The sequence below is a fragment of the Mercenaria mercenaria genome, chromosome 14 (assembly GCF_021730395.1).
Source record: "Mercenaria mercenaria strain notata chromosome 14, MADL_Memer_1, whole genome shotgun sequence".
Classification (NCBI taxonomy): Eukaryota; Metazoa; Mollusca; class Bivalvia; order Venerida; family Veneridae; genus Mercenaria; species Mercenaria mercenaria.
In genome coordinates, this window is record NC_069374.1 from 41,001,438 (window position 1) to 41,020,699 (window position 19,262).

The 19,262-nt window shown below is 39.3% G+C and overlaps 1 protein-coding gene across 3 annotated transcripts in view; it reads right to left on the reverse strand.

Annotated features, from left to right (window-relative positions):
- Window positions 1–19,262, reverse strand: part of LOC123527409 (protein kinase C iota type-like) — a 213,633-nt gene that overhangs the window by 81,592 nt on the left and 112,779 nt on the right. For all 3 annotated transcript variants that reach the window (XM_053523317.1, XM_045306832.2, XM_045306834.2), the window contains exons 9-10: window positions 13,689–13,856; window positions 7,823–7,920 (exon numbers count right to left, since the gene is read on the reverse strand). In XM_053523317.1, the coding sequence (XP_053379292.1) occupies window positions 7,823–7,920; window positions 13,689–13,856 (266 nt within the window). The remainder of the gene's footprint in view (window positions 1–7,822; window positions 7,921–13,688; window positions 13,857–19,262) is intronic.

Sequence of the window (19,262 nt, forward strand, 5' to 3'; positions counted from 1 at the left end):
ATTTAATAAAAATTATATTTAAATTATTTTTTGCCGACAATTTATAATACATTTCCAGATTAAATATGGGTCAACTATGTCATACACGACATGTACGTACTTTACAATAGCTCCGTATATAATCAAAGATGGCCGCCATACAGATGGCTCGAACTACCGATCTCTCGAACTCGTTTCACAGACCCTTCAAACATGGGTGTTGTACTACAGAAAAGTTGTCCCTACGACTAGTAATGAAAAAGTTACAATATAAGCTATTTATAGTAACAACAAAGGGAAGTAATTCTAAAGAAGGGACCTGCGCATGACACTCCGTCTCATGATAGTGTACAGTTGTGCCAAGTTGCATCAAAATCCCTCCATGCATGAAGAAGAAATGCTCCGGACAAAGGTTTCATTCTTGTATCTTTTGACCTCTAAGTGTGACCTTGACCTTAGACCTAGGGACCTGGTTCTTGCGCATGACACTCCGTGTCTTGATGGTGAACAATTGTGCCAAGTTACATCAAAATCCCTCCATGCATGAAGAAAATATGCTCCAGAGAAAGTCATTCTTGAATTTGACCTTTAACCCCTAAGTGTGACCTTGACCTTAGACCTAGGGACCTGGTTCTTGTACACGACACTCCGTCTCATGATGGTGAACAATTGTGTTAAGTTTCATCAAAATCCCTCCATGCATGAAGAAGATATGCTCCAGACAAAATCTGTGGACACCGCCCGCCTAGCCATCCATCCGCCAGCCCAACTGCCCGCCATGGGTGTTCCATTAATACGTCCCCCCATAATACGTCCTGTTTTTCAAATGGGCGTATAAAAATAGCGAAAAAGTAGCTCCGGTGGGTATATTATATATATTATACTAGATTTATTTAGCGCCCTTTTCATGATCAATTTCACGTTCAAAGGCGCTTTACATAGTTCAAATGCAGCCACACATGGTGCATAATTCATCCTCTACTAGTACAGACACAGAGCGGCCTGACCAGAGGGACAGAGTGAGACAAAGCCCCCACGACAGATCAGAAATCAGATACAGGCTTGTCCGGCTAACTTAGCCTAGCTCGTTGCGAATAGACAGCCTGGTTCTTTAATGTGCCCAGATAATAGCACTGATACACGCAAGGATTGCCTGGGTTCCTAACCAGTACACCTGTAGTTGGGTGGGAAACACTGAAAAGCGTTTCTGAAAATTCCCGAGTAGCTGCCAGGGATCGAACCCCCGACCTCAGGATTGGAAGACCAGTGTGCAAACCACTGAGCTATCCGTTCACCAGGGCGTATAGTGTATTTTAACCCCTTAATTTTGGTTTAAATCATCAGAATTTGGAATAAATTGTTACAGTGAGCCTTTAATTGATTTAGAACAGTTACATAAGCAAAACGCTAATATCTGAAAGTCAGTATTTAAACAATCTACTAAAGACTCGTGTGTAACCAATTATACTTTCAAAGAGAGAGAATTCTGCATTTTTCATACACAGGGTTTACTTAAATGAGTATAATTTTTGTTTGACATATGGCAGAAAGCGACATCCGTCTTAAACAATCCCGGAATGAATGTATTAAATGCTGAAGTGGATGAACCTTTGCCTAACTTCTGGGTTATTAAATCGAAAAACTAGAGGACTTACAGAAACTGGCCCACAGACCATAAGTAATCTCATTTCAAGTGGAAACCGTTATTCTATTTTTAGTTACAGTGACCCCAAAATACATTCCCAACTTTTGTATTTGATAAAAGCTATCTACACACAAAGTTTGCTGACAATAGGTGTACCCAAACTAAAGAGTGGAACTATTGCGTGGAAGCCATTTTTCTCTGTTTAGTAACAGTGACCCCAAATATCATCCACAGCTAATTCTTCAGATAAGCTTGTTGTAAACAGAGTTTGGTGACAGTAAGCAAATCAAAACTAAAATAACTAGATCTGTCACAGGAGTGACAAATGATACCCACGCAATACTGCCTTGTCAAAGAAGTAAGCCAATGTCAAAGTTGAACCTCAAAGTCAATAGGTGTCATGTGCTGGTTATAACTAACCTTCCTATCAACTTTCATGATCCTAGGCCCAAGCGTTCTAATGTTATAGTCCGGAAATGGTTTAACGTGTTCCAAATCACTGTGACCTTGACCTTTAACCAACTGACCTCAAAACAAATACGGGTCATCTGCTGGTCATGACCAATCTCCCTATCAATTTTCATGATCCTAGGCCCAAGTGTTCTCAAGTTATCATGCCGGAACCATTTAACTGTTCCGGGTAATTGTGACCTTGACCTTTGACCTACTGACCTAAAAGTCGAACCTGTGTACAAAACTGCATGATCCTTGGCCCAAGCGTGCTCAAGTTATCATCTGACCTTGACCTTTGACCTACTAACCTCAAAGCCGAACTTGACCTGTATTTTATAATGTTACACCTGTGTACCAAAAATTATTTAAATCTGTCAAGCATTTCATGAAACTCTTGTTTTGTGGGAATATAATGATCTGGAAACAACCTTTTCAATGACTACAGTTGCAAACAAGGAGCTGCGTTCAATAAATGCTGGATGCCCCCAGTGGCATCCTTGTCGATAGATTTTGCACCCAAGTCCAAAACGAGGTCGAGGTCAAGGTCAAGGTCAAACTGAGGTCAGGTGATGTTTGAAGATGAGGAATGGTCACAGTTTACATCTGTATTAGTATCAATTCATTCTTGTAAGGGGTAATGATGCCAGACGAAACGGTCCTATTTGGTTAACCAAGAGATGGCCCATATAAAGCAACCTAAGGTCAAAATGAGGTCAAGGTCAAGGTCAAACTGAGGTCAGGTGATGTCTGAAGATGAGGAATGGTCACAAGTTACATCTGCATTAGTATCAAGTCATTCTAGTAAGGGGTATTGATGCTAGACGAAACGGTCCCATTTGGTTAACCTTGTACGGACGGACGGACGGACGGACAAGACAATCACTATATGCCTAACGCATCAGTTGATGCTGGGGGCATAAAAATCTATTTCTACACTGACGAGAAAAAGAACAATTTCATTTGCAAAACTGATTACTTAAAAGAACTGATGGTTAATAGGACAGCATTTCATCGTCGCATTATGCTTCAAATCTTGAATTTCAATAGACTTGTCAGAGGAATTTCACTGACACAATCAGTAGCATGTGTGGCCACCTCTACTGGCAACTACAGTAGCAAGATGTTGTCCCATGGGCCCGCACCAGTTATGTAGCAAATACCGTGGCCCACTCCTGGTGGAGCGCTGCTAACAGTTCCTGGACGTTCACAGGCTGCAATTGATGTCAATGTAACCACAGTCCAAGGTAATCCAAGGCATTTTCAATTAGACTGCAGGTGAGCAAGCAAGCCAAGGCAAAACGTCAATGCTGCTCATCTGTAAAAGGTTTCTACACGAAGTTGTGCGTTGTCTGGCTGAAAGACCAAGCCTTAACATTGATGGAATATAGGGACAACCACACGATGTATTATCTGGTCAGTGTAATACCTTGCTGTGACATTACCTTGGCACATGACCAGTTGGGACTTAAACCTATGGTCGATGGATGCCCAGACCATAACTCCACCCCCAACAAAAAGATTGTGCTGCAGAACGCAATTTTTAATGTAGCATTCACGACGTCATTTGTAGACATGGATACGTCCGTCGGCATTCCACAAGTTGAAACATGACTCATCACTAAACACTACGTTCTGCCAACGCTGACCGCCATGGATGCAGGCCTATATTAGACATTGGTGAAGGTGACATAGCCTGCAGCAGATAATTTCCCATTCCCTAAGCCGATTTCTCACTGTATGTAGTCTTATAGGCCATAAACATGACGTGGATTCAGCCGTCAGAAGTCACACAAATAGCGATGACATATGTAATTGTCATGCCGTACTGATGTTAATTACACACGGTCTACCTGAAGAGGTTATTCTATTCTACACTCGGTCAAGTACAGTAACTCCTGTCTGTCTGAGTGAAATCCTAACTGAAACACCAAGTACACAACTTCTTATGTTGAATGACAACCCTGTGAGGTTTTATGACTCTAGGTCAAAAACTTTTTGAAATATGCACAACAAAACTAGAAGATGCTTTTGTAGAAAAGCACATGTCTCCCAAAAAGCACAGTAGTAATAGGCAAGCAGTCAATAGGGGACAAGAACGAAAGTCAAAAAGACACTGATGGCTGGCTTAATTACTGAAATGCAACAGGGAACATCGACTCAGCATGTCCAATCATCCCATGAAGTTTCAACATTCTGGGTCAAGTAGTTCTCAAGTTATGGATCAGAAATTATTTTTCATGTTCTGACACCCTTTGACCTTGACCACTGAAAGAATGACCCAAGATCAATAGGGGTCATCTACTAGGCATGTCCAATCATCCAGAAAAGTTCCAACATTCTGGGTCAAGTAGTTCTCAAGTTATGGATCGGAAATGGTTTTCTATATTCTGGCATTTCGGAAACCGTTTTCCATGTTCTGGCCCCTGAGACCATGACCTCTGACTGAGTAACCCTAAAACAATAGGGGCCATCTACTCTAAGTCCCATCATCCAATGTAGGGCCATCTACTCTGTAAGTCCTATCATCCTATGAAGCATGAAGGTTTTAGGTCGAATGGTTCTCAAGTTATTGATCGGAAATGGTTTCAATGTTATGGCCCCTATGACCTTGACCTTTGATCCAGTGACCCCTAAAAACATTATGGGTCATCTACTCTGTAAGTCCTATCACCATATTAAGTTTGAAGGTTCTAAGTCAAATGGATTCCAAGTGACTGGTCATCTTCTCTGCATGTCCAATCATCCTATGAAGTCTCAACATTCTGGTTCAAGTGGTTCTCAAGTTATTGATGGGAAACAGAAATTGTTTTCCATGTTCAGACCCCTGTGACCTTGACCTCTGATCCAGTGACCCCAAAAAAACATTACTGGTCATCTACTCTGTAAGTCCTATCACCATATTAAGTTTGAAAGTTCTGGGTCAAATGGATCCCTAATTACTGACCAGAAACAGACACGGGTTTCATGTTTTTATCCCTGTGACCTAGGCCTTTGATCAAGTGACCCAAAAATCACCTGGGTTATCTACTCTGCATGTCCAATCATCCTATGAAGTTTCAACATTCTGGGTCAAGTGGTTCTCAAGTTATTGATCAGAAACAGTTTTCCATCTTCAGGGTTCCGTGTCCTTGACCTGTGATCGAGTGAACCGAAAAACAATAGGGGTCATCTACTCTGTAAGCCCTATCACCCCCTGAAGTTAGAAGGTCAAATGGTTCTCAAGTCATTGATTGGAAACGGTATTTCATGTTCTTAATCCTGTGACCTTGACATTCGATCAAGTGACCAAATCAAGGGTCATCCATCTGCATGTTTAATCATCCTATGAAGTTTCATCAAGTGGTTCTAAAGTTATTGATTGGAAATGATTTTCCATGTTCAGGTCCCTACGACCTTGACCTTCGATTTAGTTACCCCAGGAACAATATGTGTCATCTTCTCTGTAAGTTCAAAGGTTCTAGGTCAAATGGTTCTCCATTTATTTATCGGAAATGAAATGTGATCGAGAGACAGACCGATGGCCAGCCATGTTCAGGCCCGTGACCTTTGATCGACTGACCCCTAAAACAATAGGAGTCATCTACCCCGAAAGCCCTATCACCCTATGAAGTTTGAAGGTTCTAGGTCAAATGGTTCTCCAGTTAATGACTGCAAATGGTTTTTCATGTTCAGGCTCCTGTGATCTTGACCTTTGATCAATAACCCTAAATCTTTAGTATAGTCACAAACTCTGCATGTCCAATCATCCTATGAAGTTTCAACATTCTGGGTCAAGTGGATTTCAAGTTATTGATCAAAAATGGTCTTCCGTGTTCAGGTCCCTGTGACCTTAGCCTGTGATTGAGTGACCCCACAGACATAGAGGTCATCTACTCTGAAAGCCCTATAATAATTCTATTTCAAATAGTTCTGAAGTTATTGGCCGGAAACACTATTTCATGTTCTTGATCCTGTAACTTTGACCTTTGATCAAGTGACCCCCAAAATCAATAAGAGTCATCTACTTTGCATGTTGAACAATCCTATAAAGTTTCAACAATCTGGGTCGAGTGGTTCTCAAGTTATTGATCAGGAACGGTTTTCCATGTTCCGGCCCTTGTAAACCTCTGATCAAGTGACCCTAAATTCAATAAAGGTCACCTACTCTGCAAGTCTTATTGTCCTATGAAGTTTCAACATTCTGGGCCAAGTGGCTTACAAGCTATTGATTGGAAACGGTTTTCTCCGTGCCCTTAACCTTTGATCTAGTGACCCCAAAAGATAGCGTCATCTACTCCGTAAGCCCTATCACCCTATGAAGTTGGAAGGTTTTAGGTCAAATGGTTCTCCAGTTATTGATCGGAAATGAAATTTGACATACAGGTGGACGGACGGACAGTGTGTGTGTGTGCGTGCGTGTGTTTGGGTTTAATGTCTTTTTCAACAATTTGCAGTCATATAAACCTGTGTGTGTGTGTGTTTGGGTTTAACGTCTTTTTCAACAATTTGCAGTCATATAAATGATGGTGTCTACTTGTAGCAGTGAGCACAATGCCCAACTTTATAGTGCTACCTCACTGGAATATCACGCCGTAGACACGAGGTATGATACCTCACCCAGTCACATTATACTGACACCGGGCTGACCAGTCTTAGCACTATCCTCTTCATGCTGAGCGCCAAGCGAGGAAGCTACTAGAGTCAGTGTACCCGGTTTCGCACTGTACGCGGTTTCGCACACCCAGTAAATTCATGTACTTTGTGAGAATAAAACAGAAAATTTAACAATTCTTTGTTATTGTTTCACGAAACTGAGTTATTCCCTACATTATTTGACACAAGGGGTCTTTCCCCACTGAAGCCTCGTTCTGGTAAGTGCAGACGAAAACAATAACAATATCAATGGAGACCAGTAGGTCAGCTGAAAAATATTAAATTTCATGAAAAAAATGACTATGCAAACAACAACAAGGTGCAAAATAAATTGAAAAATCAGTATTCTATCATACAGGTAAGTATTTACCTACTACTTTACCTAAATGAAAAATATTTCAACAGTTATTGAAGTTCTCCCAACCTGCAAAATGCCTTCAACTTGATTGTTTGCTTTACGTTTTTATTAAAACAGAGAACTTAATCGAATAATTAGACTTGTGGGGGTCTTTTGTGATTCAACAGCTTCTGTTGTTTTATGTTTGTTTCATGTATTCAGTTGTTTTAGCCTTTTCTGCTTTTAGAAGTAAAAACAGGGTTTGGTACCTAGCTTTCACTTTCATAACTGCTTTTAAATTTCACTTTCAGATGTTTTATTGGAAAAAACATGTTTAAATTGAATTATATAAATGGTTAAAAAGTTAATTAATATTTTTCTGTTGAGTAACTGCATTGTTATCACCGAGTTCTATAAATAGCAGGGTGTGCGAAACCGGGTACACTTAAATGCAACAACTGGTCAAAATATGTTATCCGAATCAAGTACACTTAGAGGTATGACGTCATTGTAGTGGGAAGTGAAAGTAGCGTGTTTCAAACCGAAATAAGTGTGTTTATTAAAACATATAGAGGTAAATTCAAATTTAATCATTTTTAGCTAGACAGGAAGGTATTCTTAGGAAATGTGTGCGAAACCGGGTACACTGACTCTAATACAATTTTTTAGGACTGACGGACAGAGCAAAAATAATGTTCCCCCCAGTGGAGTGGGGGAAGAGACATAAATAGATTGAAATATATTGACTTGGTTATCAATGAAACACCTTTACATACCTGCTTGGTGTCTGGAAACAGGAATGAAGTCCAACAAGGAATGGGTAATTTGTTGCTGTCTCGAACACATGTTTCTCTGTCTGTACCCAGTCGATATCCTATAAAATTGAATTCTATTATTTAAGCAGGGCAGAAACATGGCCAAGTTATCAAAATCCCTTGATGAATGGCAGATTTATGGACCAGACAAGAAACAGACCATGTTAACATTTAACCTCTAAGTGTGACCTTGACCTTAGAGCTACCGGTCTGGTTCTTGCACATGACACATCGTCTCATTATAGTAAACATTTATGCTAAGTTATTTCAAAATCCCTTCATGGATGGCAGAGTTATGGACCGGACAAGAAACAGACCATGTTAACCTTTAACCTTTAAGTGTGACCTTGACCTCTAAGCTAGGGGTCTGGGTCTTGCGCATGACACATTGTCTCATTATGGTGAACATTCAAAATCCCTTCATGGATGGCAGAGTTATGAACTGTAAACAAAACAGACCCTGTTAACATTTAATCTCTAAGTGTGACCTTGACCTTAGAGCTAGTGGTCTGGGTCTTGCGCACGACACATCGTCTCATTATGGTAAACATTTATGCTAAGTTATTTCAAAATCCCTTCATGGATGGCAGAGTTATGGACCGGACAAGAAACAGACCATGTTAACCTTTAACCTCTAAGTGTGACCTTGACCTTGGAGCTAGGGGTCTGGGTCTTGCACATGACAGGTCTTCTCATTATGGTGAAAATTTATGTCAAGTTATTTCAAAATCCCTTCATAGATGGCAGAGTTACAGCCCGGAAAGAGAATTTACACTGACGCACAGACAGACAGACTGACTGACGGACAGTGCGATTTTAATATGCCCACCTTTTGGGGCACAAAAATCCCCAACACTGCAGCAGTTTAAATATCTTAATTGCACATATGCAAAGTTCTTCAAGATTGTGAAGTGGGTGTGATATGTTTATTTTTAAACAATAGGGCCAAGATGGCCCTAGGTCTCCCAATTTTCATCAAGATTGGACCAAAAATGTGGCCTCTTGAGTGTAAACAAGCATTTTCTTTCATCTGACCTTGTGACCTAGTTTTTTTACCCCACATGACCCAAATTCTAACTTGTCCAAGATTTTATGAAAACAAATATTCTGACAAAGTTTCAGGAAGACTGGAGCAAAAAAGTGGCCTCTAGAGCGTATACAGTCAAATCTCGATATCTCGACTTTGGTTATTTCGATATCTCGAGTGGATTTTTAAGGTCCCGATTTTTTCCTTCTTATTTTATATAAATCAACTACACGCACGGTTGTTCACTCAATGATCCTGATTACAACCCAAAACCAATTAATCGGCTCTAATGTGTCATTAATTCTTTGTTTGCAGCATAAGCTGTGTAACACGCGGATTGAGTAATTTGTATTGAATTGTGTCAAAATTGAGTGAATTTAATTGCATTTATAAACTCCAAGAATTGAAGATTCTGTCCAGTAAACATCTGTCTTCGTTACTGACGTTACAGATATTCTTCACGAACAATCACAAAAACAATTAGATCTACTTTTCAATATTGTCAAACTGCTGAGTCATGTTTGAGGGCGGGAGTCAAGAACTTGCCCAAGCGCCAATTGGAAGACTAGCAAAATTCCCAGAAGCTGAGACAGCACTGTTGAAATGGTTCAACAGTGCAAGGTCACAAAACATCAGCGTCAATATATTTTTTTCTAAAAAAACATATATTTATCAACACAAAACTTCATTACCCCACCTACCGACCTTACTTCGGTTATCTTGATTTTTCAATATCTCGACTTTTTTTCCTTGGTCCCAATGAAGTCGAGATATCGAGATTTGACTGTATAAGTTTTTCCTTTGATTTGACCTAGTGACCTAGTTTCTTACCCCACCTGACCCAGATTTGAAATCATCCAAGACTTCATGATAACAAACATTCTGACCAAGTTTTATTAAGATAGCTTATTCTTTGATTTGACCTTGTGACCTAGTTTTTGACCCACATGACAGAAAAAATTCATTTGAGATTTCATGCAGACAAACTATCTGACCAAGCTTCATGCACATCAAATGAAAAATGCAGCCCCTATTGTATGCACAAGGTTTTTCTTTGATATTAACAGATGACCTAGTTTTTGACCCCAGATGATCCAGACCCCATATGACCCAGACTTTGCCTAGGCCTAGGAATCATCAAGATAAACATTCTTACCAAGTTTCATGAAAATAGGGTCATACCTATGGCCTCCAGAGTGTTCACAAGCTTTTCCTTTGATATGAGCACATGACTTAATTTTTGACCCCACATGAAACAGTTTCGCACATGGTGTAGAATCATCAAGATAAACAATCTGACCAAGTTTCATGAAGATGGGGTCATAAATGAGGCCTCAAGTGTGTTAACAAGCTTTTCCTTGACTTGACCTGATGACTTACTTTTGGACCTCACATGACCCAGTTTTGAATTTGGCCTAGAGATCATCAAGATATATATTCTGTACAAGTTTGTATCTAATTAAAGCATAAATGAAACCTACATACAGCTGAAAGGCCCAAAATTGAAAAAAAAATTGCCCGTTTCAGGGGCAGTATCTTTAGAACCCATGATGGAATCTAGCTGGTTTTCAAGATCTTATTATTACTTAACCCTTACCATGCTAAATTTCAATAATGGACTGGTCCATCTTCCATTTTGGGCAGTACCATTTATCATCTGAAGGGGTGTTTACTGAAAATTTACTGACTGAATAGCAAACAGTGCAGACCATGGTCAGCCTGCACAGATGTGTAGGCTGATCTTGGTCTACACTGGTTGCAAAGGCAGAATCAATCGTCTCCAGCATGGTAAGGGTTAAGTTGTGTGTAAGTGTGGTTAAAATCAAATGTAAAATGTCACTTCTACCTTGTTCACAAGGTAAAAATTACCAAATTTGGGCTCTTTCAGGGGTCAATCAGGGGCCGTAACTCCAGAACCTACGATTGGATCTGATGGACTCATCATGGAATCTAAAATCTATTGTTCTTAAAGATATTTTGCAAGTTTGTATCAAATCAAACCATAAATGAAGTCTCTATATGGCTGCCATTATGCCAACACAAGTTGTGTGCCAGTTTGATTAAAGTTAATTAAGGGGCCATAACTCTGGAACCCATGAAGCATATGGCCAGTTTTCAAAAGGAACAGAGATATTATGCCAATACAAGTTGTATGCAAGTTTGATTAAAGTTAATTAAGGGGCCATAACTCTGGAACCCATGAAGCATCTGGCCAGTTTTCAAAAGGAACCGAGATATGATGCCAATACAAGTTGTATGCAAGTTTGATTAAAGTTGGTTGCAAAATGTGGTCTCTATCGTGTTTACAAGCCAAAAATAGCAAATTTTGGACCTTTAAGGGGCCATAACTCTGGAACCTATGATTGGATCTGGATCTGGCCAGTTTTCGAAAGGAACCAAGATACAATGCCAATACAAGTTGTGTGCAACTTTGATTAAAGTTGATTTAAAAATGTGGTCTCTATCGTGTTCACAAGAAATTTTGGACAGACGACGGATGAAAGGGCAATGACAAAGCTCACCCTGTCACATATGACCTAATAAAATCAATTGCAACATGTGATCTCTATCATGTTCACAACCCAAAAGCCTTAATTCTGAAACCCATGAAGGAATCTGGCCAGTTTTCGAAAGGAACTGAGATATTATGCCAATACAAGTTGTGTGCAAGTTTGATTAAAATTGCTTGCAAAATGTGGTCTCTATCATGTTCACAAGAAATTGTGAACAGACGACGGACGGACAGCAAAAGCTCACCCTGTCACTACATGACAGATGAGCTAAAAACAATAGGGGTCATAATCTACTCTGAAAGTTCTATTACCCTATGAAGTTTGAAGGTTCTAGGTCAAATGGTTCTCAAGTTACTGACTGGAAATGGATTTCCATGTTCTGGTCCCTGTGACCTTGACCTTTGATGGAGAGACCCCAAAATCGATAGGGGTCATCTACTCTGCATGTCCAATCATCCTATGAAGTTTCAACATTCTGAGTCAAATGGTTCTCAAATTATTGACTGGCAATGGTTTTCCTTATGTAAGTCTATATAAACCATGTGACCTCCAGGGCAGGGCTATATCTGACCCTAGGGGGATAATTTGAATAACCTTGGTAGAGGACCACTAGATGATGCCACATACTAAATATCAAAGCCCTAGGACCAGTGGTTTTTGACAAGCTGATTTTCAAAATTTTCCCTATATAAGTCTATATAAAACGTGACTTTCATGGTGGGACCATATTTGACCCTAGGGAGACAATTCGAACACTCTTGGTAGAGGAACTACAGATGATGCTAAATACAACATATCAAAGCCCTAGGACATGTGGTTTTTGACAAGCAGATTTTCAAAATTTTCCCTGGATAAGTCTATATAAACCATGTGACCTCCATGGTGGGGCCATATTTGACCTTAAGGGGATAATTTGAACAATCTTGATAGAGGACCTACAGATGATGCTACATACCAAATATCAAAGCCCTAGGACCTGTGATTTGGACAAAAAGATTTTCAAAGTTTTTCTCTATATAAGTCTACATAAACCATGTGACCTCCAGTGCGAGGGACATATTTGACTCTTGGGGGATAATTTGAACAATCTTGGTAGAGGACTACTAGATGATGCTACATACCAAATAGAAAAGTCTTAGGAACTGTGGTTTTGGACAAGATGATTTTTAAAGATTTTCCTTTTGGTTGCCATGGCAACCAGAGTTCTGCATGGATTTCAATTCTTTGGGCAATTTTATAAGGGGGCCACCCAAGGATCATTCCTTTGAAGCTTGGTGTAAATTTGCCAAGTGGTTTTGAAGAAGAAGATTTTTTTAGAAATTGTTGACACAGGATGCACCGTGCACGATGGACATCGAGCAGTCACAAAACACCTCGAGTCTTTGGCTCTGGTGAGCTAAAAATGGGAGATAATTCATCAAATATTGGGCAAGATTTATGGCCCTTATGCCATATGATGTGGGTGACTAACTATTTTAAGTTTGAAACAAATCCATCAAGTAATTACAGAGATAAAGAGAAAGTGCATTAAAACTTTAACTATGATGCGGACGCAGACGGACGCCAACGCCAGGTCAAGTAGGACAGCTCTCCATACTTGTAGCTCTGGTGGCCCTATGTGCAACCAAGCGGAACCGCTTGAGCAAATTTGGAAGAGGACCACACAAGGAACATCGAGGCCAACTTTTATCAACTTCAATCAAATGGTGTCGAAGGAGATATTGTTTGAAGAAAAGTGTGGACTGATGGACACCTGACAGATGCCGACATAGCTCACTCGAGTACTTTGTGCTCAGATATGTTAAAACCTATATGTGTGTTCATAGGAGACTGTTGCCCCCCAATCCCTGTCACTGTATGTATATTGGGCAACATCTCTGGTCAAGCTGTGTGAAAGCCCATAAAGACACAAGATGCACAACTTCACAAGATGAGTAACAATCCTGTGCAATTTGATGACCCTAGATCAAATACTTTTTTAGGTACGCATGACAGAAATTTGGACAGACAGACTGAAGAACAACTCTTTAAGTGACCTAAATTATGATTTATCTCCAAATTTCAGTCATGAATCTGCTGTATCTTGAATGTCTATTTTGATAGCATGCACTTCATATAAAATGGTTGGCTACACAAATATTACAGAGAAGATGGAAGTCAGACCAAATTCTAAAACAACATTGATCTGGTAGAGTATATATTAGCTACTTTATAGCTAAAGTTTTGGTCTATTCTGTCAAGTCTAAATTTCTATTTTAAATGCAAAATACTGTTCCAAAATATTTACCTCATCATCATTCACTAACTCTTTTTTGATTACTTTCATTGCATAGAGACGTTTTGATCTTTTCTGCTCCACCAATATCACCTTGGCATAACTTCCTCGTCCTATCACTCGTAAAATATTGAAATCATCCATGCTCACCATTTTACTGCCATCACCTGTGGTGGAAGCCTACAATTGCAACAGGAAGATCTTTTGTAGAAGTTAGAAATTTATCACAAAGCTAGGCCCTTTCATTGTGTTGTTAAATTATGAACAGGATCATCAACATGTTCCTAATACAGCATACATTGGCACAACAGCAAAACAAGAGCTTGTAGAACATGAAATGCCCCCCTTGATGCATTCAGTAATTGCACAAGGATCAGAAATCATTTGGTCACTGTACACAAAAGATCTACTGTTCTGGGTCAATGTGACCTTGACCTTTAATCTACTGACCTAAAACTTAATAGGATCACCTGCTGGTCATGATCAACCTCCCTATTAAGTTTCGTGATCCTAAGCCAAAACGTTCTCAAGTTAATGTCCAGAAGTGGTTCAATGTGACCTTTGGTCTACTGAACTCAAAAATCAATAGGGGTCATCTGCTGGTCATGACCAACCTCCCTATCAACTTTCATGATCCTAGGCCCAAGAGTTCTTGAGTTATCATTCAGAAACCATTTAACTGTTCCGAGTCACCTTTGGCCTTTGACCTCCAAATCAATCGGGATCATCTACTGTTCATGATCAACCTCCCTATCGAGTTTCATTTTCCTAGGCCAAAGTGTTCTCAAGTTACTGTCCGGAAACTGCTTAACTTTTCCAGGTCACTGTGACCTTGACCTTCGACCTACTGATCTCAAAATCAATAGGGGTCATCTGCTGGTTATATGACCAACCTCCGTATCAACTTTCATAATCCTAGGCCCAAGAATTCTTGAGTTATTATCCAGAAACTGATAAACTGTTCCGGGTCATTATGACCTTGACCTTTGACCTACTGACCTCAAAATCAATAGGGGTCATCTGCTGGTCATGACCAACCTTCCTATCAACTTTCATAATCCTAGGCCCAGGCGTTCTAGAGTTATCATCTGGAAACGGATTGGTCTACATACAGACCAACCAACCAACCGACATCTGCAAAACAATATATCCCTCCTTCTTTGAAGGGGGGCATAATGATTCCTCAAATTACCTTCAGTTCTACAAATTTTGATTTTGTAGAAAATAAAAGGAGTATATCCTTACAGAAAATCAACATTTTCACAAACACACAGGGCTAGCCTAACAACAAAATTTAATGTAGATTTCCACAAACACACAGGGCTAGCCTAGCAATAAAATTTTATAAAGATTTTCATACAGTAGAAAAATACCACCAAACACTAAAAAACTATTACAATTTTAATATACTGACGTTTTTTGCCGAAAGGCTTCATCAGGGTAATACATAAATAGCGGAACTGATGTAACGTCAGCATGAAAAATAGTACCAACACACTAAACAACGTTACAGACATAAGCGGCAAAATGCATTTAACAAAAATACAGCAAAAGGTATATTTGTAATAGCAGGCTATCGGATCAGTAAGATATGAAAAGTTTCTATAAAATATAATACTGACAAAGAGAAACTAACAATAACATTGTTATTATTATAAACATAATAGTCATTAAGCAGGTAAATCACTTTGGCATTCATACCGTCTGGATATAATGTTATGAGTTTGTGTATCCAGAAAGTTTCTTTGCATAGCCTCCTCATATCATCATGAATAACATCAACAGGCATAAATGAAAAATCCTCAAGAGAATAAGTGAATGAAGACACCTAATTTTCTCTTCTGCAGTATAACATAATGAACTGATCTCTGTCAATAATGTATATACAATATTGTACTATATATACAATCTGTTATAACAAAACACTTGGACTCAAATTTGTATATATAAAAACCTATAGTTGTTTTCAATTATAGCATTTTTTTTTTGGCCAATTATCAAAAAGGTATCATATAAGTTATTTATAGTATTAAAAAAAAAAAAAAAAAAAAAAAAAAAAAAAATCTATACAAGTCCACACAACACTCTTTACCAGGTAGAGATAGGTCAAAATACACCTAAACATTGGATGTAACATGCATGTTGTACCACAGAAAACTGGTCTCAATTTTTCCCTAAGGCCTGTAATAAGTATGTGTGTGTGTGTTCGGGTTTAATGTCTTTTTCAATAACTTTTCAGTCATATAAACGACGGTGTCTACTTGTAGCTGTGAGCAAAATGCCCAACTTTATAGTGATGCCTCACTGGAATATCACACCGTAGACACGTGGCATGATACCCCACCCAGTCACATTATACTGACACCGGGCTGACCAGTCCTAACACTATCCCCTTAATGCTGAGCACCAAGCGAGGAAGCTGCTAGTACCATTTTTTACGCCTTTGGTATGACACGCCTGGGGATCGAACCCACGACCTCCCGCACTCGAAGCGGAGCCTGTAATAAGTAAGTTACAATATATGCTGTTTATAGTAAAACAAGGGGACATAATTCTAAAAACAAGAGTGCCTCATGGTGGTGAACATTTGTGCCAAGCTACATCAAAAACCCTCCATGCATAAAGAAGAAATGCTCCGGACAAAGTCATTCTTGAATTTGGCATTTGACCTCTAAGTGTGACCTTGACCTTAGACCTAGGGACCTGGTTCTTGCGCACAACAATCTGTCTCATGGTAGTGAACATTTATGCCAAGTTACACCAAAATCCCTCCATGCATGAAAAAGAAGTGTTCCAGACAAAGTCATTCTTGTATCTGACCTTTGACCTCTATGTGCAACCTTGACCTTCGACCTAGGGACCAGGTTCTTGCGCATCACACTCCGTCTCATAGTGGTGAACATTTGTGCCAAGTAATATTCAAATCCTGTTTTGCATGACAAAGTTATACACCAGACAGGAAAAATGTCCCATTGACCTTTGATCTCCAAGTGTGACCTTGACCTTTGGGTGTTGCACATGACACATCGTCTCATCATGGGGAATATTTATGCCAAGTAATATTAAAATCCCTTGATGGATGACAGAGTTCTGGACCGTAAAGGAAAAAAACTATTGACCTTTGACCTCAAATTGTGACCTTGACCTTTGAGCTAGGGTCCGGATTTTGTGCATGACAGGTCATCTCATCATGGGGAACATGTGTGCTAAGTAATATTAAATTTCTTCATGGATGGCAGAGTTATGGACTGGACAGGAAATAGACCCTGTTCATGCCATGTTAACATTTGACTGCCAAGTGTGACCTTGACCTTTGAGCTAGGGGTCTGAAAGTTGTGCATGACACACGTCTTATTATGAGGTACATTTGTGCCTAATAATTTTAAAATCCCTTCATGGATGGCAGAGTTATGGACCAGACAGGAAAAAGGCCCTGTTGACCTTTGACCTCCAATTGTGACCTTGAACTTTAAGCTAGGGGTCCGAGTTTTGTGCATGACATGTTGTCTCATCATAGGGAACATTTGTGCCAAGTAATATTAAAATATCTTCATGGATGACAGAGTTATGGACCGGACACGAAACTGCAGACGGACGGAATGACGGACGGAAAAGCACATTCCTATAGTCCCTGAAACTGGTTTTCAACCAGTAGGGGACTAATAATCATTTTCATTAAAGTGACAGAATGACGGACAGAAAAGCACATTCCTATAGTCCCTAAAACTGGTTTTCAACCAGTAGGGGACTAATAATCATTTTCATTAAAGTGAACAGCGACATTGGACAAATAACTTGAAATCGATTCAAGTTTGTTTTTTTTATGTAGATTTTCACAATCAAAAATGGCTAGCCTAGCAATAAAATTTATTGTAGATTTTCACAAACACACAGGGCTAGCCTAGCAATAAAATTTATTGTAGATTTCTACAAACACACAGGGCTAGCCTAGCAATAAAATTTAATGTAGATTTCTACAAACACACAGGGCTACAAACACACATGGCTAGCCTAGCAATAAAATTTAATGTAGATTTTCACAAACACACAAGAAGACTAACTTAGCAATAAATGTTTTCTTTGGGTATGTGTTCTCAATCAATAATGGAAATATGTACAACTTGTTGTTACCAGAGCAACCACACCATTCAGCCCAAAATTTCCACTTGCAACAAACGGGCCATCATGGCCCTAAATTACTCACCTGAGTTATAATTTTTAAATAATTTTTAACAATCTTGGTAGAGATTAACATAAGGACCATTTGTGTGAAATTATTTTTAAATCAGGCCAACACATATAGGGAACTAGATGCCCACGGGCAATATGTCGAGCCCGCCAGCTGTCAAAAGGACTGGGAGTTGTACATGACACTCCTTATCTCATTGAGGCAAACATTTTTGCCAAATAAAAAAGAGATTGCAAAAAGTTACACTATAAGTTATTTTAAGTAACAACAAAGGAACATAAATCTAAAAAAAAATAAAAAAAAAAAATATATATAAAAAAATTCTAAGTCCACAATAAAGTCCACACCAGTAGAGATAGGTCAAAATACACCTGAAAATTGGATGTAACATGCATGTTGTACTACAGAAAAGTGGTCTTGATTTTTCCCTACGACCAGTAATAAAAAGTTACAAATATAAGCTATTTATAGTAACAACAAAGGGAAGTAATTCTAGGAGCTTATGCATGACACTCCGTCGCATGAAGATGAACAATTGTGCCAAGTTACATCAAAATCCCTCTATGCATCAAAAAGAAATGCTCCAGACAAAGTCATTCTTGTATCTGACTTTTGACCTCTAAGTGTGACCTTGACCTTAGACCTAGGGACCTGGTTCTTGCGCATGACACTCTGTCTCATGGTGGTGAACATTTGTGCCAAGTTACATCAAATCCCTCCATGCATGAAGAAGAAATGCTCCGGACAAAGTTGTCATTCTTGTATCCTTTGACCTCTAAGTGTGACCTTGACCTTAGACCAAGGGACCTGGTTCTTGCGCACGACACTCCGTCTCATGATGGTGAACAATTGTGCCAAGTTACATCAAAATCCCTCCATGCATGAAAAAGAAATGCTCCGGACAAAGTGATTTTTGAATTTGACCTTTGACCTGTAAGTGTGACCTTGACCTTTGAGATAGGAACCTGGGGTTTGCGCATGACACTCCGTCTCACTGAGGTTAACATTCATACCAAATATAAACAAGATTGCTCCATGCAGGTCAAAGTTATGGTCCGGAAAAACAAGTCCGGACGGACGCACGGATGCACATACACAGAACAGACATTTGGACAACTATGTCTTCGCTTCCGCAAGCGGGCTCGACAAAAATGACCATACCCCCTGGTGGCCATGTTTTTTGATCAATCAGAATAATTTGAACAATCTTGGTAGAGGGACACACAAGGACAATTTGTGAGAAATTATTTTAAAATCAGGTAAGCACTTTCATACAAGATTATTAAAGTTTCCACTATATACATATAGGGAAAAGTGAAACACCTCCCCTTACTGCCATGTTTTTTGAGAAATCAAAATAATTTGAACAGTCTTTGTAGAGGGTCACATAGGGACCA